Genomic DNA, 22,721 nt, shown 5'->3' with positions numbered 1-22,721 from the left:
ACCCACTCCAGTGTTCTTGCCTGGAAAATCCCATGGATAGAGGAGCCTGACGGGCTCCTGTCCATGGGGTTACAAAGAATCAGACATGACTGAGCAACTAACACGCTAGGCAATAATCTTCCTCTCAGTGCTTTTAAATAATGATTTATTAGTGTCCCATCAAGCTGCTTGAGTCATTAATACTAATTTCATCTTGATCAATGACCAGCCTGTGCTTTATCATCTTTAAAATTTATATTCTGCTAATATATTTTCTAGTCTTTAAAGGAAAGTATGTGAAAGTTTGTTGAAGATTTAGAAATAAAGTATTTCTAAAGGTGTTTCCAAAAAGTCTGACGTTTTACAGCCAGCAAGTTTCAAGATTCTTCTACTTCATAATATTTATAAGACACTATTTGCATTGATTATGCTATATCATTTTTTCTTTTCAGGCTGTTATAGATGCAAATATTTTTCCTGTTTTAATTGAGATTCTTCAGAAAGCAGAGTTTCGCACTAGGAAAGAAGCAGCTTGGGCTATAACTAATGCAACATCAGGAGGCACTCCAGAACAGATCAGGTGAAAAAAAATTTTTAATTGTTTTTTAAATATAAATAGGACAAAATTTGGAATAATACATACTTTTTATTTGTTGATAAAACAAAAACATTATTTCTAAGTAAGTTTTATAAGCATTTCTAATGTGAAACGATAGCATTTGTTACATCTTTTATTCATTCACAGTGATTTATTTTTGTCAAAGTATAATTGATATTCTCCTAGGCAAACTATGAAAAATCAGAGATTAAAAATCTGAAAAAGAAGTATATGTTAATTTGAAAACTATACTATTATGGGCATTAAGTATTTTTTTGACCATTAAAGTCTCATGCATGTAACTTTACAAAATGGCTAATAAATTTGAATATCCACTTATTTAAAATAAAATTGAAATAGACATTCCTAGTTGGTTGTTAGCCTTACCTGTGTATATTATCTCACTTTTATTCTTTCATAAATAAAATTTATTTTTTTTCAGGATACTTGTTTGATTCTAGGCTTTTTATTGTTTTTGTTTCTTTTCCTAACAATGTAAATAATAGGTATGTGGACTTTGAAGTTAGCCTGCTTTCAAATCCTATTCAGTAAAAGATGCATAACCTTCCAAAGTCATTTAGTCTCTCTAATCCATGATTGACTTCAATTTTTTAAATGATTGAATAATGGATAGTACGTTATGGTAGTATATTGACAATTAAATGTAATTTGTACACTTACAGTCTTACAGTGCTTTAGCATGGTGCCTAAACATTAAGCTCTCTACTAAGATTAGCTATTATCATTATTATTTGTAATCATCATAATTTTTATTATCGGTATTCTCTTTTCTGCTGTCACCTTTTTTTCTTCCTGCTTTGTGTGGTTTGCAGGATCTTAGTTCCTGGACAGGGATCAAATCCATATCCCCTGCAGTGGAAACACAGAATTCTAACCACTTTACTGCCAGAGAATTCCCTGCTTTCACTCTTTTTTCCTCCATAGGAAAGTTCTACTTTGCCGTTCTAGAAAAGCCTGACTTTCTACAGAATCTTCTTGTTCTGAGGATCACTTCTTGAAACTCGATACTTCTTTAGTTTCTTGAAGTGCTTATTTAGGAAATATTTTCTAATACATATTTTATTTAATTCTTAATTTATACAAAAGAAGTTAGGCTGCTATGCCAATTTACAAATCACTAGGAGGATTTTGAAACCTACTTTTTGGGAAATCATTGTCTATTATTGCCTTCATTTCTACTGTTATTTTCTTTTCTCAGATATGTTGATACCATCTGTTTCCGCCTTTTATTTTTCATTCCTCCTCTTTGCTTTAATCAGTATTATTTTCATTTCATTTGTGTCATGAATACAAATAGTAATAAAATAAGATCTTTCATTTGTTCTAACTTGTATATTTTTTTGATGCTGATGTTATTTTTGTCTGTTTTGGGGCCCAAAGTTTGTAAACAGTTTTATAAACAGTTGTATTTTATTTTTCAATTTATTTTCATCTTTGTGTCTGTTCCTTAAAATGTATTAGTATGAATCAGGTGTCCAAATTGAGATAATTATTTTTCTAGCCATTTCCATCATTTCATTAACTACATATAGGGGAAGAAGACTTGATCTCAGATGAGGTTCAGCATTCATATCACTAATATTTATTGACTGCTAGTTGTTAGGCTAAGTCATTTCAGTTGTTGAGCATCAGTAGTACATCAGATGCTTTCATGTATTTTATTTCCATTAACTTTATAACTATGAGATAGTTATTCATTCAGCAGTTATATTTGATCAGTCACAGGTTAGTATATGGCAAGTGAGAATTCCAGTGAAGATACGCACATTTAAAAGAGGTGGGGATGAAAACTTAACTTCTACTGAATATTTGCAGTATTCTCACAGCAGCATTCTAGTTTAGTACTATTATTATTTCCACTTTCGATGTGGAAACTGAGGCACAGAGAGGTTACACAAAATCACACAACTAATAAGGAGTGGGATTAGGACTTGAAACCATGCAGTTTGGCTTCAGAGCATGTTTAATGTGGACTTTAGAACATGCTTAATGTGGGCTTTAGAGCATGCTTAATATGGGCTTTAGAGCATGCTTAATACGGACTTCAGAGCATGCTTAATATGGACTTCAAAGCATGCTTAATATGGACTTTTTGCCAGGTGAAGAAATTAGCTATTTTAAAGATCTAATAACAACTAGAAAAGGAAAAAGCATTAGGAAATGAGAACAATTTTTGTGATCATTGTTTATTAAGATTATTCACAACATGGCCTGTTTTGCCTCTAGAAGCCTTCTGTGCTTCTGAAACACAGCCTGTATTTTAGAACATTAACTACAATTGTTTCTGTGGAAAATTTCTTTCAGTTTGATTTAGGTGTCTCTTTTCTGTCTTCATTTCTACCTACCCCGATATGGCTTCATGTGTTACATGGGCTAACTAACCTTTAAAACAAAAACAAACCTTGAGCCAACTATTCTTTGCACTCATATGCTATGCAAAAACAACTATAAGTACCAATTTGCTTATATGTATTTTTGTAATATTTGTAATACCATTAATTGCTAATTATGTTAAATTATGAAAATAAGAGTAAGCATTTTCAGGTTCCTATATAAGTAAAAATTTAAGTATTTTTAAGAATACTTAAGTGTTTATGTAACATTTCACTGAATAATGTTTTCATGTCATTGCTATAAATATTTAAGTATTTTAAAATGTTTCTCCTCCACATTTTTTTTTTTAATTATTCTGAAGGTATTTGGTAGCTTTAGGCTGCATTAAACCACTTTGTGATCTATTGACTGTTATGGACTCTAAAATAGTTCAAGTGGCTTTAAATGGACTTGAAAATATTTTACGGCTTGGGGAACAAGAATCTAAGCAGAATGGAATAGGCATTAATCCATACTGTGCCCTCATTGAAGAAGCATATGGTGAGCATTCAGTAAAATTTATATTGCTATCAATGTTTTAATTGAGATCCAAGTGACACATTGGTTTCATGTATATAACATAATGATTCAGTATTTGTGTATACTGCAAAATGAATGGAATAATTATAGTTCATGTCACCATAGTTAACATTTTTTTTCTTGTAGTGAGAACTCTTCAGATTTACTCTTAGCAGCTTTCATATATATATTACAGTATTATTAAATGTGGTCCCCATCACTGTATATTACTTCCCCAAAGCTTATACAGACTAGAAGTTTGTGCCTTTTGACAGCCCCTTTCACCCATTTAATTCACCCCCTCACCTCCTGTCTCTGACAACAGCCAGTCTGTACCCTGTATCAATGCACTTACTCTGAGCTCTTTGTTTTTGTTTGTTTAGATTCTACATGTAAGTGAGATTATAAGGTATTGGTCTGTATCTGTGACTTGTTTCAGTGAGTGTAATGCCCCCAAGGTCCATCCAGGTTGTTGCAGATGGCAAGGTTTTCTTCTTTTTTAAAAAAAACTGAGTACTGTTCCTCTGTATGTGTATGTGTGTGTATATGTACCACAGTTTCTTTATCGATTCATTCTTTGATAGATAAGATAGCTCCCATGTCTGGGCTGTTGTAAATCATGCTGAAATGAACACGGGGATTCATAATAGCTTTGAGTTCATTTTTTTTTTTTCATTTTCTTGAGATAAATATCAAGAAGTGAAATTGCTGGATTATACTTTAAAAAATAAATGTGAAAAGTTAAAACTAGAACTGCCCTATAATCCATATTGTTATCCATAGGGATTGCACCAGTTTACATTCCCACCAATAGTGCACAAGGGTTTCCTTTTCCCACATCCTTACCAACACTTTGTCTCATCTTTTTGACAGTGGTCATTCTAACAGGTGTAAGGTGATATCTTATTGTGGTTTTCATTTCCATTTCTCTAATGATTAATAATGTTGAGCATCTTGTCATATACCTGTTGGGCATCTGTGTATCTCCCTTGAAAAAATGTTCATTCAGATTGTCTGCCCATTTTTTTAATCAGATAGTTTGGTTTTGGGGTATTGAGTTATATGAGTTCTTTATATATTTTGGATATTAACCCCCTACTAGGTATATGATTCGCAAATACTTTCTCTCATTTCCTAGGTTATCTTTTCATATTGCTGATGTTTTCCTTTGCTGTACAGAAGTTTTTTAGTTTAATGTGGTCCCACTTGTTTATTTTTACTTTTTTGTCCTTTGTGTTTGGCATCAGATCCAGAATTCAAACAACTGTAACCAAGACCATAGAATTTATTTCCAGATGAGGCATGAATCTAAGTCAGTTCTTTTTCCTCTCAGTATATTTCCATTAAATATTCACTTTCTGTCTTAAGTCCTATTATATCCATTCAACCACACCTGGCATTCCACTTTGCCTTTATTTCAAATTACATAATGTCACTGGTTAAGACATCATATAAATGAAAGATATTAATCGCTGATTTAAGAATATTTCCTGCTACAATCATTATTTTGGCCCCAAGTTATACTAGAGTTTGAGCTATTCTATGAGTATATATAGATATGATTACTTGATATATTTATATCCTGCAACAAATTGAAGAGGTTTATCTGTAATTAAGTGAAAAATACTTTTAGCATCATCCAGACTTACATGTGGATTATTTTCTTGTGAGCAATAAAATAAAACACTGTAGATTCTCCTTACACTATGCAAATGGGTTTTTTCAGTTTCACTTATAAACTATATTGGATTTACAAATAGTATTCGTTTATTCCTTATTGATACACTTTGGCTTATTCTGTGAGAGAACTTACTGTTAGTTTGCTCATTAATTTTAGGGTTGTTGTTGTTGTTGTTTTGTTGCTTTCCCTTTTTGTGCTTTTTATTTAACATGATTACCCTGGAAACAACTTGTGGAGTTTACATGATCTGAAACTGTCATTTTAAAATTCAGAAACTGAAGTACAGAGGAATCAAACTTATTTGGGCAAAATCATACAACTAGAAGGGTGGATTCTATGATCTTCCTACTGCCCAGCCTATGCTTACTCTTCATACCCTATTGCCCAATATTTTTATTTGTGAACTATAAAGCAAAAGTATTGACTATCATTATATGCAAAAATCAGATAAAAGCTACAGAATCACTTAAATGTGTAATCTAAAAAATGCTACAAACTAGTGACGATAACAAAAGAGAAGTAGACTCATATAAACTAGTGGTTACCAGTGCAACCAGTGGGGGTAGAGTGCAAATTATTGGGTAAGATAGGCTCAAGGATGTATTGTACAACACAGGGAATATAGCCAATGTTTTGTAATAACTGTAAATGGAATATAACCTTTAAAAATTATGTTTTAATTTTTTAAATTAGGTTAAAAATAACAGTTCCATTGACAGTGGACTGGTGATCTATTGATTCATTATTTTGATTTAAATATATGTTGAAATCTGAGTAATAACTTTGATTTTATATATATGCTTTATATAATAGGTCTAGATAAAATTGAATTTCTGCAAAGCCATGAAAATCAGGAAATTTACCAAAAGGCTTTTGATCTGATTGAACATTACTTTGGTGTAGAAGATGACGACCCCAGTATTGTACCTCAAGTGGATGAAAATCAGCAACAGTTTGTATTTCAGCAGCAGGAAGCACCAATGGAAGGGTTCCAACTTTAACTTGGTAGGAGGTAAATTAATGGCTAAGAAGGGTAGCTTTACATATCTCCCCTTTCTTGCATTGTCAGTAGGAATATTTGATGTGTTTTTGTGTAGAACAAAAAAAGAAAGAAGATGCACTTTTAGAAAGCAAAACAAAAGTTTCCATTCATATGCAACCTTTTATTATAGTTTTGTTGTTATGTTGGTCTGCCTGTATATATGTCTTTCATTGTTTTATCTTTTTTTGTGTCTATTTGAGAACAGTTAAATACATTATTTAATAATTTAAGCCTGAGAATGAGAATTTTGGTAAAGTATGACAATAATGGTTCTGAATTTTTCTAGCACTCTTGGAAATTGCACATTAACAGTACAGCTGTTGATAATTGCATTTTGGCAGTGTTTGACATTCCCGTTCTCTACTAAATCTACCTCTCAAAGCAAAAACAAAACAAAAAAGCTTCAGAAGCGTGAAATAGAGAAAAGGCTAAATTAGAATGTAAAGATAGATGTTACCAGAAATTATAAATCACTGTGCTGTAGGTTATACTTTGCAAAAAAAAAGTTTGACAAAACCTGTAAAAGTTACTTATAAAATATAGGAAAAATATTGTATTGATAATCAATTAAAATGTAGCAGTTGTGAAGAGAGAAGCTGTTCTTCATATTGAACACATTAAAATAATTACACAACATTTAAATATTTGTGTTTTTAACATATGAATGCTATATTTTATATTTTGACCAAATATGCTAACATTTTTGAAATAGTGTTTTTTTATTTTTTCACTGCTCATTTTAGAGAGCATCATGATAGAGATGCCATTATGAATCTAAAGTAGTGCTGCATAGCAAAAATAATACTGTATTCCTTTCTCTGATTTTTCAGAGCAGTAATTGAGAAGTTTCACTTTCTGTGTAATAATGAACTTAGGTACTTGAATGGCAAAATTGTCCTGAAGAAATCACCTTGTTATGTATTAAATTTTATTAAATGTACTTAATGTTTGGACACAAAAGGATGATATTAATGAAAATTACTAAGGCTTCTTTAATTGGTTGAAACCTATATTAGGATTTTTTTCCCCTTTGGTAATACTCAAAGGATCATACTGCTGCTTATCAATGTACCATTGTATTAGATTACATTTGTATCAGATTGGTTAATATACTGTAAGTGTTTATGTATTAACATCAAAAACCTCTTCATATTGTGAAACTTAAAAAGGTTTCAATAGAAAATTATATATATATATTTATTTATAGATCCATATATATGCATGTGTCTTATGTGGTTTTTTTCACAGTACTATACTCGGTAGTTTTCTAAGCAGATATGGTACTGTTGAGCTCAGTCTTTTCATTTATAGTTATATACAGGCTATTTACATTTCCAGTTATATATCTAAAGTACTTATTTAAAAATTAGTTTATTGCTGTTTTAAGATAGAAACTAAAAGCATTTTTTATATGACTCATAGTCTATTCTGTAAAGAAAGATTTCATTTATGGTATCATTTATAATGTTTCTGCTGGAAATCAGAGGCATGTTAACAAGAAGAAAACGTATACAGAAGTACTTTTAAATAGTATGACACTTTGTAAAATTATATATCATGAAACTAAGCTTTTGGCAAGACACTTAAAACCTACAGGCTATAGACTACAGGTTTAAATGGTGTCCATAATGCTGACTGCATCTGCCAAACCTCTTTTATATTGTTAAGTAGAGTATTGTATCTGTGCCCTTTTTATTGTAGTAGAAGTTATGAAGTTCAGTATATGTATATTCAAAAGAACAGGGTAGTTATATTAAAGATTACCAAATTGATGGTGAATTTATCAGATCAACACTTTTTTGTGATGCTGATAGTATAAGTATCAGGTGACAGGGTATTCCATTCTTTCTAATCAATTGAACTTGATAATGCAGCATAATTCATAAACTAACCAGCTGTGCCTGCTTTTATTTTGAGGACCCTGTAGTCAGTTTAGGAGATTTAGATTAATAAATCTTTAAGCCACGTCTTTCAAACAAAATAGTTCTTACAGAAGGAAAAATAATGGAAATAACAGAATGGCCTTTAATTTTAAATTTTTGCCAGTAAAGCAAGCATTATACCTCTAAGTATAGAATTTGACCATATTTTAGGCATTTATATACAAAAATTATATTTAATTCATTGGATCTGTTACTAGGATAATTGATTTGATTAGATTTGAATGCAAGGGGCAATATGTAATTGTTGGGACCAGCTGTTGGTATGGTAATAACTTTATTGAACCAATACTAGCAAATACTTGTTTCTAAATTTTTTCTTAATATGACTACTCTTTTCAAATGTGCTATTTTAAATGCTCCAAAATGTATTTTCCTTAATCTCCCCTGGCCCTTGTGGGAAATTTTTTTCTTTTTTCAACTTGCTTTCCTAAGCTTTATTATATTTAAATCCGAGAGAAACTGTGTCAAAAAAAAGAAAAGAAAACATGTTCTAAAGGGCAATGCATGCAACATTAATGCAGAAATAAAAAAAATACTTGAAGGAGTCCTTTATGTTTAATTAAATTTGGTGTTTTAGTTTTGTCTGAATTTGAATTTTTACTAGCTAATCTATGCAATTATGCTTACTTGTTTTATATTTGTAAGTACTTGACTCAGTGACCCGGGTGTTTTTACTATCCGTTTTATTTTGAAAACTGTTTCTAGAACATAATTTTTAGTGTCATTTTGTTCACTTATTGGTAGCACTAGAACAGGAAAGCAAAAAATAAAAACAAAAAAAATGTAATAAAATCTGCTGGCACAGAAACAGCATATCATTCGGTAACTGTAAAACCTATATGCAGATAAAGATTGATTTGTTGATAAAGGACTTTTGTTGGACAAAACATTACCTTTGCCTTCATATTTTTCTTCTCTTAAGAAGGAGCATTATGGAAAAAGTAATTACAATACAAAGTCTTAGTGGATTTTTGTTGCTGTTCTAAATTCAGCAGTCTACTTGCTGCTTTGTGAAACTGTGAAATCAAAGTAATTGTTAACCTTTACTCATTTTAGTTCATAGCATTACTGTTTTACAGAATGTAACATATTAGGAGCCCATATGATAGAGCTCCAGAAAGATAATGTGTCTTTAAGTTCTGATTGGGAAGTGGGATGGGGAAGATGTTCTTGACTAACTAAAAAAAATCAACATTTGAGTAATATGCAATATTATGAAATGTTACAGCACTATATTAAAAACAATAAAATGCTATTTTACAATTGCATTTATATAAGTGTGTCTGTTTCATTTGTTCTCACTTACGATTGTGTATTCCTAACAGAGCAAAAATAGATGCCCTCAATGATTAAAATCCCATCCCCTTTCTAAAACCAGTAAGATTTCGTTGGTGGGACTATCTGATAAAGCAGTATGTTGCTTTTATTTTAGAACTTATATATTCAACTATAATGGAGGATGTATCTAATTTATGTTTGTATCTCATGCCTTGGCAATTAATGGGACATTCACATGTTTCAGCTAAGATTATTTTTCCTTTTCTATTATTTTAATGCAATATACTGCATTTATTTAAGGCTTAGAGTTTTAAACGTAATATATGGAAAGAGAAGGGAATATCTGATTTAACTTTCTTAGTGTGCTCTGAAACACAAAATCACACAGTAGCCAAGCTTAGCCTCCGCCCCTAGTTTAGTGTTTTTATTTTCTTATTCTACTACCATTTTTTTTGTTTGTTTTTGCTTTATCTGGCCTCATTTCCTTCAGTATTTGAAACTTTGTTAATCACAGAGTAGTAAAAGTAGTTATGTCAGTTATTTTTAGGGTTTCTTGCTCCCAATAAAGCCATCTGCAATTTTAAGAGACACATACATCATATCATTATTAGTCACTTTAACATTTCAATTTTCCATTCTTATGAAATAAAATTTTCAAATAGTTGCACTTGCAAGCATTGCTGTACAGCACCACCAAAACTAAAATGTTGATTGGGAGCAACCCCACCAAGTAAAAAGCTTAAAATGCTCACTGCTGCTACTGCTAAGTCACTTCAGTCGTGTCTGACTCTGTGCGACCCCATAGACGGCAGCCCACCTAGCTTTTGCATAAACATTTAAATTTGGAAGCAGTAGGCAATTTGGGGAATTTAATGTGTAATGCTCAAAAGTACCTGTTATTTAAAAATTGGGAGTTCTAAACTTCAGACAGCTTTACTTTTGAGGGATCCCTCTTGTTCCCTTTCAGTCATGGTTGTTTTTTTAAACTGTTGTCTAAAAATGTATGGCAAAATTTTAGGGGTTTAACTTGAATCATTATTTTCTGAGCATTCCACCTTCTAAATTGTTTTATTATAAAATACACAAAGAGAATAATGTGTAAGAAGACAGTTGAATAATAAAACTGTGTATTCACCATCCAATTTAATTATTATCAGTCCCTTGTAACTATTACTCTGGATTTTATTATTAATCCTTGTGCTTTTCTTCATTGTTTCATCTCATGTGTATATATCCCTAAGAAATATAGCCTCACTTATCTGTTTTCTAAATGTGTAAACTGGAAGTTTACATATATTTTCTATATCTGGGAGTTTGGGGTTTTGGCTCAATGTTAACATTTTTTGAGATTCATACTGATGCATGTATGTGTGGTTTGTTCATTCTCTTTGCTGTTTACTATTCTGTTTTGTGACTACAGCGTGATGTGTGGTAGGGGAAGTTTGTTGTACTTTTGTTCCCAAAGCATGTGGGATCTTAGTTTCCCAACCAGGGATGAACCCTGTGCCCCGTGCGGTGGAAGTGCAGAGTCTCAACCACTGGCCCGCCAAGGAAGTCCCCAGGATGCTCATTTTAGCACTATCTCTAGTGGCTAAAAACTGGACCAAATAACCAGATAAACTGGCATATTCATACAATGGAATACTATAACAATGAAAATGAATGACTTCCTGCTACTCACAGTCTGTTGATGAATCTCACAATATAATACTGAGTATAAGAATTTACACAAGTGTATATTATATAATTCTATGTATATAAAGTTAAAACAGGCAAAACTAGTCTACGGTGATAAAACAACATCTTTTTTTAATCTGTGTGGTAATGACTGAGGGCAGAAATAAGGCAGAAAGGAGATGTTTTACGTCTTGACCTGAACAGTTAATACAGGTGTGTTCACTAAAATTCTATCAAACCGTGTACACTTTTGTGCACTTTCTAAATGTATGTTATACTTCAGCAAAAATTTACTAAAAGTAGAAATAAAAAAAGATTTTGCCATTCTTGTTACCAAAATAAAGCCTTGACAAGTACTTTGTTAAATATTCTCTTTTACCTATCATTTATTGTTGCTGGTAATAGTGATGATATTCCGATGAACACTTTGTCAGTTAGAATATCATTTAGCCTTGGCCTGTGCAGCCAGCGCCGCTTCTTCACGCCATTTTGCCTTCTTTGCCAGGTTCCAACTTGTTAAAGATTCATGTCGTTCTGCAGCCTGCAGAAGCAAAAGGCAAAGCATTTTGACACTCTGGAAAAATTTGTATTTTAGAGATACATAGCAGACTCCATGAAAGAAGAAAAATAACAAAGCATCAATCACATGTAGCATTTTAAGAAAAATGATCCTTTGATACAATCTGCCTAAGTTATTAGACTTCTAGACAACAGTACCGCTGTATCAGAAATCTGCCCCACCTCCTCTTGGCACACAAAGATATAGTTGTTGAACAAAAAATAAATCACTTTCAAATAGTTAAACTCAAAATCAAGAAAGGGAAATCCTCAGGTACCTTTTATGAAAAGAATGCAAAAGGCATAAGTTGATGGGGAATGAGAAGGACAAAAGCCAGGATAGACGGAAATGGCTTTATTAGGGGGAAATAATGGCTTTAACAGCTGTGGGCTAGAAGTTGAATCGCTATACCAATAGGCAAGTTCAGGATTTAGATCATGGGCATGGAGCTGAGGTATTCCTGTGAAATGACTAAAGCTCTTACCAGCCTGAGAACTGGCAAGAACACTAGGCATTTACCTGGGGGAGAAAAAATTACTTGTAAAAAGAGAAGATAATTAGCATTGTGATCAGGAGGAAAGAACTCTAGCTAGAAAATGGATCAGAGGAAATAATCTAAATACAGCACAGAGATATAAGCACAAAAAAATAGAGAAGAGACATGGATAATAGAATTAGAAATTCCAACATATATTCCCACTAGGTGAGTTATTAGAATGAGGGGAGAGGTCATATTTGAAGTAATAACAGCTTACACTTTTTCAGAAGTGAGCAAAGCTATAGGTCCCTCAGACTGAAGAACATACAAAGTACTTTGCAGGAAAAAAAAATAAAAATCTAATAGATGTTGATGGAAGTCTGTTACGCATTTCACACTTAACATATCCAAAATAGAGGACTTGATATATTTTGTCTGTCAGGCCTACCAGTTCTTTCCCCAGCTGTACACATGGGGAATGGCAACACCATCCCTCTTACATTCTAAAGGCAGAAATCCAGGCTTTTTTGATGTCATTCTTCCATTTTGTTTCCTCTTCCCACACTGAACTTACCATAAAGGTCTATCCTTTTTACCTTTCCGAACACATCTCAAATTGCTAACCATTTCTCCATCTCTATCTGACAGCATCTTAGATAAGGTAACATATTAATTATTCAAAGTGACAGGTGATTGGAGAGAAAGAAGATGGATACAGTTCAGTTCAGTCGCTCAGTTGTGTCCGACTCTTTGCGACCCATGAACCACAGCACGCCACGTCTCCCTGTCCATCACCAACTCAGAGAGCCTACCCAACTCAAACCATTGAGTTGGTGATGCCATCCTCCTCCTGCCCTCAATCTTTCCAGGCATCAGGGTCTTTTCAAATGAGTCAGCTCTTCACATCAGGTGGCCAAAGTATTGGAGTTTCAGCTTCAGCATCAGACCTTCCAATGAACACCCAGGACTGATCTCCTTGAGGATGGACTGGTTGAATCTCCTTGCGGTCCAGGAGACTCTCAAGAGTCCTCTCCAACACCAGAGTTCAAAAGCATCAATTCTTTGGAGCTCAGCTTTCTTTATAGTCCAACTCACATCCATACGTGACTACTGGAAAAACCATAGCCTAGGAATCCCTTAGAAGAAAAGGAGCAGCCATCATGGTCAACAAAAGAGTCCGAAATGCAGTACTTGGATGCAGTCTCAAAAACGACAGAATGATCTTTGTTCGTTTCCAAGGCAAATCATTAAATATCACAGTAATCCAAGTCTATGCCCCAACCAATAACGCTGAAGAAGCTGAAGTTGAACAGTTCTAAGAAGACCTACAAGACCTTCTAGAACTAACACCCAAAAAAAGATGTCCTTTTCATTATAGGGGACTAGAATGCAAAAGTAGGAAGTCAAGAAACACCTGGAGTAATAGGCAAGTTTGGCCTTGGAGTACAGAATGAAGCAAGGCAAAGGCTAATAGAGTTCTGCCAAAAGAAGGCACTGGTCATAGCAAACACCCTCTTCCAACAACACAAGAGAAGACTCTACACATGGACATCACCAGATGGTCAACACCGAAATCAGATTGATTATATTCCTTGCAGGCAAAGATGGAGAAGCTCTATACAGTCAGCAAAAACAAGACCGGGAACTGACTGTGGCTCAGATCATGAACTCCTTATTGCCAAATTCAGACTGAAATTGAAGCAAGTGGAGAAAACCACTACACCATTCAAGTATGACCTAAATCAAATCCCTTATGACTATACAGTGGAAGTGAGAAATAGATTTAAGGGACTAGACCTGATAGACAGAGTGCCTGATGAACTATGGATGGAGGTTCATGACATTGTACAGGAAACAGGAATCAAGACCATCCCCAGGAAAAAGAAATGCAAAAAAGCAAAATGGCTGTCTGAGGAGGCCTTACAAATAGCTGTGAAAAGAAGGGAAGTGAAAAGCAAAGGAGAAAAGGAAAGATATACCCATTTAAATGCAGAGTTCCAAAGCATAGCAAGGAGAGATAAGAAAGCCTTCCTCGGTGATCAATGCAAAGAAATAGAAGAAAACAATAGAATGGGAAGGACTAGAGATCTCTTCAAGAAAATTAGAGATACCAAGGGAACATTTCATGCAAAGATGGGCTCAATAAAGGACAGAGATGGTATGGACCTAACAGAAGCAGAAGATATTAAGAAGAGGTGGCAAGAATACACAGAAGAACTGTACAAAAAAGATCTTCACAACCCAGATAATCACGATGGTGTGATCACTTACCTAGAGCCAGACATCCTGGAATGTGAAGTCAAGCGGGCCTTAGAAAGCATCACTACGAACAAAGTTAGTGGAGGTGATGGAATTCCAGTTGAGCTATTTCAAATCCTGAAAGATGATGCTGTGAAAGTGCTGCACTCAATATGTTAGCAAAGTTTGAAAACTCAGCAGTGGCCACAGGACTGGAAAAGGTCAGTTTTCATTCCAATCCCAAAGAAAGGCAACACCAAAGATGCTCACACTACCATACAACTGCACTAATCTCACACGCTAGTAAAGTCATGCTCAAAATTCGCCAAGCCAGGCTTTAGCAATACGTGAACTGTGAACTTCCAGATGTTCAAGCTGGTTTTTGAGAAAGCACAGGAACCAAAGATCAAATTGCCAACATCCATTGGATCATCAAAAAAGCAAGAGAGTTCCAGAAAAACATCTATTTCTGCTTTATTGCCTATAACGAAGCCTTTGACAATGTGGATCACAATAAACTGTGGAAAATTCTGAAAGAGATGGGAAAACCAGACCACTTCTTGAGAAACCTATATGCAGGTCAGGAAGCAACAATTAGAACTGGACATGGAACAACAGACTGGTTCCAAATAGGAAAAGCAGTACGTCAAGGCTATATATTGTCACCCTGCTTATTTAACTTACATTCAGAGTACATCATGAGAAATGCTGGGCTGGAAGAAGCACAAGCTGGAATCAAGATTGCCAGGAGAAATATCAATAACCTCAGATATGCGGATGACACCACCTTTATGGCAGAAAGTGAAGAGGAACTAAAGAGCCTCTTGATGAAAGTGAAAGAAGAGTGTGAGAAAGTTGGCTTAAAGCTCAACATTCAGAAAACTAAGATCATGACATCTGGTCCCATCACTTCATGGCATATAGATGGAGAATCAGTGGAAACAGTGGCTGACTTTATTTTTCTGGGCTCCAAAATCGCTGTGGATGGTGATTGCAGCCATGAAATTAAAAGACGCTTGCTTCTCGGAAGAAAAGTTATGACCAAACTAGACAGCATATTCAAAAGCAGAGACATTACTTTGCCAACAAAGGTCCATCTAGTGAAGGCTATTGTTTTTCCAGTGGTCATGTATGAATGTGAGAGTTGGACTATAAAGAAAACTGAGCTCCAAAGAATTGATGCTTTTGAACTATGGTGCTGGAGAAGACTTGAGAGTTCCTTGGACTGCAAGGAGATCCAACCAGTCCATTCTAAAGGAGATCAGTCCTGGGTGTTCATTGGAAGGACTGATGCTAAAGCTGAAACTCTAATACTCTGGCCACTTGATGAGAAGAGCTGACTCATTTGAAAAGATCCTGATGCTGGGAAAGATTGAGAGCAGGAGGAGAAGGGGACGACAGAGGATGAGATGGTTGGATGGCATCACCGACTCATGGGCTTGGGTGGACTCCAGGAGTTGGTGATGGACAGGGAGGCCTGGCGTGCTGCGGTTCATGGGGTCACAAAGAGTCAGACACAACTGAGCAACTGAACTGAACTGAACTGACTAGATGGACCTTTGTTGACAAAGTAATATCTCTGCTTTTTAATATGCTGTCTAGTTTGGTCATAACTTTTCTTTCAAGGAGTAAGCATCTTTTAATTTCATGGCTGCAGTCACCATCCACAGTAATTTTGGAGCCCAGAAAAATAAAGTCAGCCACTGTTTCCACTGATTCTCCATCTATTTGCCATGAAGTGATGGGACCGGATGCCATGATCTTAGTTTTCTGAATGTTGAGCTTTAAGCCAACTTTTTCACTCTCTTCTTTCACTTTCATCAAGAGGCTCTTTAGTTCTTCACTTTCTGCCATAAGGGTGGTGTCATCCGCATATCTGAGGTTATTGATATTTCTCCTGGCAATCTTGATTCCAGCTTGTGGTTCCTCCAGCCCAGCTTTCTCCTGATGTACTCTGCATGTAAGTTAAATAAGCAGGGTGACAATATACAGCCTTGACGTACTCCTTTTCCCATTTGGAACCAGTCTGTTGTTCCATGTCCAGTTCTAACTGTTGCTTCCTGACCTGCATATAGGTTTCTCAAGAGGTGGTCTGGTATTCCCATCTCTTTCAGAATTTTTCAGTTTATTGTGATCCACACAATCAAACGCCTCTCTATAGTCATAAAGCAGAAATAGATGTTTTTCTGGAACTCTCTTGCTTTTTCGATGATCCAGCGGATGTTGGCAATTTGATCTCTGGTTCCTCTGCCTTTTCAAGAACCAACTTGAACATCTGGAAGTTCACGGTTCACGTATTGCTGAAGCCTGGCTTGGATAATTTTGAGCATCACTTTACTAGCGTGTGAGATGAGTGCAGTTGTATGGTAGTGTGAGCATCTTTGGTGTTGCCTTTCTTTGGGATTGGAATGAAAACTGACCTTTTCCAGTCCTGTGGCCACTGCTGAGTTTTCAAAATTTGCTGACATATTGAATGCAGCACTTTCACAGCATCATCTTTCAGGATTTGAAATAGCTCAACTGGAATTCCATCACCTCCACTAACTTTGTTCATAGTGATGCTTTCTAAGGCCCACTTGACTTCACATTCCAGGATGTCTATGGCAGAATCATGAAATAGAAGTGCAAAATTTGGGAGTGATGACCACGGAGTCTAGTTTGCCTGTGTCCTGTATATGAGCCCTTTTCTTTGCCATCTCTAATATGTATTTTCTGAAGGGAAATTACGAGGTAATAACTCTCTAATTTTGCTTCTTGCTTTTCCCCAATTCTTGCATCTGCTGATTAGTTTTTACCATGAAATGCAGCCCCACAAATATTGATATCTCTGTGAATCATCTTTTCTCAAGTCTGAATTTCTCCATCGCTAACAACTTTCCTCTGTGTTGAACTCTCCTCTGGACACAATCCAGTTTATCAGTGTCCTTCATGGTGGCACCTACAACTGAGCCCATTAGAGTATGATTATAACTTCTTTGTTTTGGAACTGTGTTTTAGTAATACAGCCAGGGGTGGAACTGGATTTTGGTACCTCATCACACAGAATAGTTTGCCTGGAACCAACCAAGCATCTTTGACTCTCTGTGATGCTATGGACTGTAGCCTGCCAGGCGCCTCTGTCCCTGGGATTCTCCAGGAAAGAATACTGGAGTGGGTTACCATGCCCTCCTCTAGGGGATGATCTCGACCCAAGGATTGAACCCGTGTCTCCTGTTTCCTATATGTGTCCTATGTCTCCTGCACTGTCATGCGGGTTCTTTATCACTAGTGCCATCTAGGAAGCTCTAATGTTATCTGTATTTCTATTCTTTTATTTTGGCCATGCTGCGTGGCATGTGGGGATCTTAGTTCTCAGACCAGGGATGGAAGCCTTGCCCCTGCAGTGGAAACATGGTCTTAACCACTGAACCATCAGGGAAGTCCTTATACATATCTGTTTCTTTCTGTTGGCTTGGCAAATAACTTAGCCTTTGAAATTATTCTTATCAAATGGAAATTTTAGTAAACGTTTATTGGGATGAACACTTAAACATAAAAATGAAATTCAGTCATCTCTAGTTTTTAACCTACTTAGTAACCTGCCTATCCAGTTGGTGATTCTCTAGCTCCTAAATGACAGACTGGATTCCAATACTGCCTAGACCCTTCATGTTTCAAACTGTCTTCCCTTTATACTTCAGCCACATTAGTTCTATGTGTGTGTGTGTGTTTTTTTTTTAATACACCAGACACTTTACTCTCTATAGGCTTTCCTCATTCTCTTGGCCTTACCCTGATGACTTATTCTCATTCTTAGAGTGAGCTTCCCTGACCACTGCATCTGAAACACTCTCACTCAGGTACTATTTTATTATCTTCCCAGCTACTCATAAGTAAGTCATATACACCAGCAATCCTATTGGCTCTGTTTAAAAATATATCCCAATTTGACCTCTCCACATCATCTCTCCTGATATCACCCTTGTCTGAGATAACCGTCTGTTGCCTAGTTTATTGCAATATCTTTTACATAGTCTCAAGGCTATGGTTTTTCCAGTAGTCATGTATGGATGTGAGAGTTGGACTGTAAAGAAAGCTGAGAGCCAAAGAATTGATGCTTTTGAACTGTGGTGTTGGAGAAGACTCTTGAGAGTCCCTTGGACTGCAAGGAGATCCAACCAGTCCATCCTAAAGGAGATCAATCCTGAATATTCATTGGAAGGACTGATGCTGAAGCTGAAATGCCAATACTTTGGCCACCTGATGCAAAGGACTGACTCATTGGAAAAGACCCTGATGTTGGGAAAGATTGAAGGTGGGAGGAGAATGGAACGACAGAGGATGAGATGATTGGATGGCATCACCGACTCGATGGACATGAGTGTAAGCTCCAGGAGTTGGTGATGGACAGGGAAGCCTGGCGTGCTGCGGTTCATGGGGTTGCAAAGAGTCGGACATGACTGAGCAACTGAACTGAACTGATGCCATAGCTAAACAGTTCATGATTTAAGGAAGGGTGTAGTTTGGATAACTTTCATACAAAAAAGTTCTTCCTTTGCCTATTTTAACCAGGTTATAAACTGTAATTTCTCATTTTTCTTTGTCTTATAAATGGAAACAAGCTTCTGTCCCTTCTGTCCAGATAGTTAATTTGTTGACTCAAATTTCCATGAACAGTGTTGTTTTCAGTACAATTGATATATGAGGATGGCTCAAGATGTCTGAGATGAGACTGTTCTTACATTGGAAAACTAGCAATAATCCCCCAAATGAAAACAAAGCTCATAATCCTTCTTAACATTCACAAGTCTATTTTTACTTGAAAGAGGTACTCACCCTTTTGGCTGATGCTATCACTGCAAAGCAGGCAATGATTGTGAGTCCAATCATTACGTAACAAGCTTTCACCCGAGCTTTGTTTCTTGCAGCATCCATCATTTCTGGCCTAAACCAAGATGTGTATTCTATTAATTACATTAAAGCAATATGATTTCCTGACTGGCATAATAGACAATGATTTTTTACGTAAATATTCCAAAAATTTCCCTGAATGCAACTGGCAGATGTGAAAGCCTTACACATTCTAGTACATTATCTTACTAATTTCAAATTAACAGGTATTTATTATTTATATTGCTGCAGTAATATGAAGTGGCAGCTTATAAATAGATATAAGTAAAGAATGATTTTTGAGAAAGTATTCAGCAGTATTTTTTCTTATCTATGTCATTTGAATAGAATGCAGTAACATAAAAAAAAGAATTCTAGGAAGCAATTCCTCTTAAAAAATATATCTTTAACTTTCCACTAGTTGAAAGAACACAGAAAACCAATATCTAGCCTGTTTTCCTCAGGTTTTAGCCAGATTAATGTAAGTTTTAAGATATTAGTTGCAAACAGGTGAATATTAGTACATTATTAGATTACACTTGTTGTTGATTTTTGTTCCAGATGGAACCTGAAAGATCTGATCTTTTTTACCCATCCATCTGTCTTTGAACTGCTATACCAAATTAGTTTAACACTGAAAAGAAAGGGAAAAGTACAGTCATTATTAAATATCATTAGTGTATGGTACAAAAATTATAGGTCACTTGTTAATTATATGTCCATTAAAAGCATAAAAGTGAAAGCTGTTTACATTGTAAATCTAACACTTAGCTTAGGAGGCATATCTCTCCTAAATAGCAATGATTTGAAAATTATAGAAAATAATAAAAAATATTCAAATACTTTCATGTCTCCAACCCAAAACTACAATACTTTTTCCTAGGCACCTTGCTCAAAGTTAATTTAACAGAATTTCTCCTTTTTATGATATTTCTTTGATGTGATCTTGGAGAAGAATTATTTCTGTAAAATGGACCTCTTCACATATACAGCTATATTGCTATAATTTTGGGTCTAGAATCTCTAGACATGATGGTTCATTTACAATAATGCAGGTTCTTTACATTTTTGATTACTCTGTCATATAGCCCTAGAATTCAAAATCCAAAAACACTGAGGATGGTCTTTTTAAGCTTTTCTGGGGCTAATTTCTGCTCTGGGCTAAATTATAGATCTCAAGGAAAACAAAATTTGTTTTATAATATTAAAAAAAAGATCTCCATGGTGAATAAGTGCTGAAAACAGTTCAAATTCCATGTCCATTCCTCATTAAATCATTTAATCCAAGAAAGGGATAAAAATGCTTGAGAATTCATTACTGAACATTTCCCACCATATTTTTCCCATTTGAAATGTTTTTGATGACTAATAAATTAACAATCAATAAACAGTGTGCACAGTATGCACAGAACAAGGTGTAGACCCAGTTTCCATCATCTATTCTAACAGGCATTGATCACATCATATAAAATAATATTTGAACATCTGAAATACTTATTTGATTTTATAGTTCTAGTCTCACTTCTTTTTTGAGATCAGTTTAAAAAGTGGTAGATAGGCTTTATGTTTAGTTTCCTTCCTTACCCTTTTAACCACTCCCTTGTAAAGTGCTGGGAAGATTTCTGGGCTTTGCATAAACGGAAGCTGTAAAAAACTTTTTTACGGGTGACCTTTATTTTTGTTTTCGTAAAAGATTACATTTACCCTGGTGTTAAAGTTGTCAGCTTAGGTTTTATCAAGCGAACCTCTGCCTTGGGTATGGGATGAGGAGGCCAGAGACACAGATACGCCCTGGCTCCTAGTCCTAGAAAACCCGCGCTCAGAGGGCTGCAGAACCGCGTACACCGGGCAACTCCCGCCCCAGAAGAGGGGGTCACATGGATGTGGCTTCTTCCCAGAGACTCTCCGGCCACCCCACGAGTCATGATCCTTCCTTGGGTGGATCAGGGAGCCGCAACTCCTCCCCTCCCCAGCCCAGGCCAGGGCCCCTCCGCCTCTCAGCCAGCCGGGCGTATGCGAGGACCTTGGTTTTTGTTTGCCTTAAGGGCTCCACTGCCTCCCGGCCCCGGAGCTCGCCGGGGGCGGGTATCTGAGCGACCGTGGAAGTACCCACTAAACCGGGATTTTCCTTAGCTTGTCTCTCACAGTCCAGTGAAGGAGCCTGGCATTTAACCGCACTAGGGGCGCGTGAGTAATTCCCTTAGCGTGGTAAGTAGTACTGTGAAGACCCTTGTGGCTCTGCACACCTCTCCCGACCTCTGTGCGCCCAGGTCGGCAAGTGGGTGGACCCCGAGCCTTCCAGGCCTGGGGCGGACCCTCCAGGGCGCCCTCAACCCGGCCCAGCACACTTACGGAATCCGAGGCGGAATATCCTCCATCGCTTTGAAACGCCCGGTCCACAGGAGGATTCTCTTGTCGAATTGCGACGGCTTGTGCTCGGCGGGGACCCTATGGACCTTCTCGGCTGCGAAAGCGACAGGGACATACAGAGTGACGGAGAGACCGACGGCCCAGTGATCGGGGCGCACTCACGCCTCCATCCCCCAGCCTCAGCGCTCCACGGACCCGTCCCTCCCGGGTCGTTCCCAGCCCCTGCTCACCAGAACCTGGGGGCTCCGAGCCGCCGAGGCTGCCGCCACTGGAGTACTGGGGGTGACCCCGGGGCCAGAGAGACGCGACCGGCCGCCGCTCGACTTCTGGGGGCGCTCCCGGGGCGCAGCAGGGGAGGCGCCCTAGGCGGAGGCGCAGGAGGCTCCCGACCGTGGCCAGCATGCTGCTGAGCTCTGGTCCGGCGCCCTCAGCCCAGCCAGGGCCGGAGCTCCCGGGACCCCTGCCGCCCCGCCCCGCGCCGCTCCCAGGGGAGCCCCGGATGCGCAGCTGGAGTCTGACGTGCGCGCCCTGGGCCCCGGGTCCCCGCCCCCAGCCTGCGACCCCTGATCCGGGCGTGTCGACCCTGCGGCTGAGTCGGTCCCCTGGCGCGCCGCGGACGACTTTCCTCCCGAAACAGCTCCATGCCTTTTAAAGGCAATTCTTGGTATTGAATAGAAACGTGTTTCCATCACATGTATATGTATTTTTTAATTTCACTGTTTGGTGCTTAAGAGAATGAATTTCACCTCTCTCTCTTCCAGGGAAAGCCAACAGTCAGGCCTTCTAGTGCAGGTCGTTTCAGTTGTTTACCAAGCGAGTGTAAGGGCGTTCAACCAACTTCTGACTTTCCCGTCAGGCGATTTTTTGAAGTTAGCTCTTCACCTCACCCTCCACTCCCATATTTTTCTCTTTTCCAGACAAAACAACCTCAGTTCCTACAGTTTTTGTCCACCTCTTCATTTCTTAGACCGCAAACTCTCCAAACACTCTTCAAAATGAGCTTTTCTACATTTCTACCACCTTCCCTCTCAAAAAGAGGGGAGAATCCTCTATTCTTTGGCATCTAAATGAGGATAGGAACTCAGGGAAAAAAGGC

The 22,721-nt window shown here is 37.0% G+C and overlaps 2 protein-coding genes across 3 annotated transcripts in view; one reads left to right on the top strand and one right to left on the bottom strand.

Moving 5' to 3' along the window:
- Positions 1-9,334, top strand: part of KPNA5 (karyopherin subunit alpha 5) — a 48,920-nt gene extending 39,586 nt beyond the window's left edge. Inside the window, exons 12-14 of the mRNA XM_040238434.1 lie at positions 432-559; positions 3,294-3,472; positions 5,985-9,334. Of these exons, the coding sequence (XP_040094368.1) occupies positions 432-559; positions 3,294-3,472; positions 5,985-6,172 (495 nt within the window). The 3' untranslated portion in view covers positions 6,173-9,334. The remainder of the gene's footprint in view (positions 1-431; positions 560-3,293; positions 3,473-5,984) is intronic.
- Positions 9,335-10,056: 722 nt separating this feature from the next.
- On the bottom strand, positions 10,057-22,037 carry FAM162B (family with sequence similarity 162 member B). Of its 2 annotated transcripts, XM_040238441.1 has the most exons (5): positions 21,856-22,037; positions 21,608-21,719; positions 19,202-19,310; positions 14,420-14,434; positions 11,567-11,652 (listed from the first exon to the last, which is right to left on the bottom strand). In XM_040238441.1, the coding sequence occupies exons 1-4, from the start codon at positions 22,025-22,027 to the stop codon at positions 14,420-14,422; spliced, it is 408 nt and encodes a 135-aa protein (XP_040094375.1). In that variant the 5' UTR covers positions 22,028-22,037; the 3' UTR covers positions 11,567-11,652. The 2 variants fall into 2 exon arrangements, with proteins under 2 accessions (XP_040094374.1, XP_040094375.1); XM_040238440.1 differs by lacking the exon at positions 14,420-14,434 and having other exon boundaries at positions 10,057-11,652.
- Between the last annotated feature and the right edge of the window lie 684 nt (positions 22,038-22,721).

Source organism: Oryx dammah, unplaced genomic scaffold (assembly GCF_014754425.2).
Source record: "Oryx dammah isolate SB20612 unplaced genomic scaffold, SCBI_Odam_1.1 HiC_scaffold_4, whole genome shotgun sequence".
NCBI classification, from domain to species: domain Eukaryota; kingdom Metazoa; phylum Chordata; class Mammalia; order Artiodactyla; family Bovidae; genus Oryx; species Oryx dammah.
This window is presented reverse-complemented; position numbering and strand designations above follow the sequence as displayed.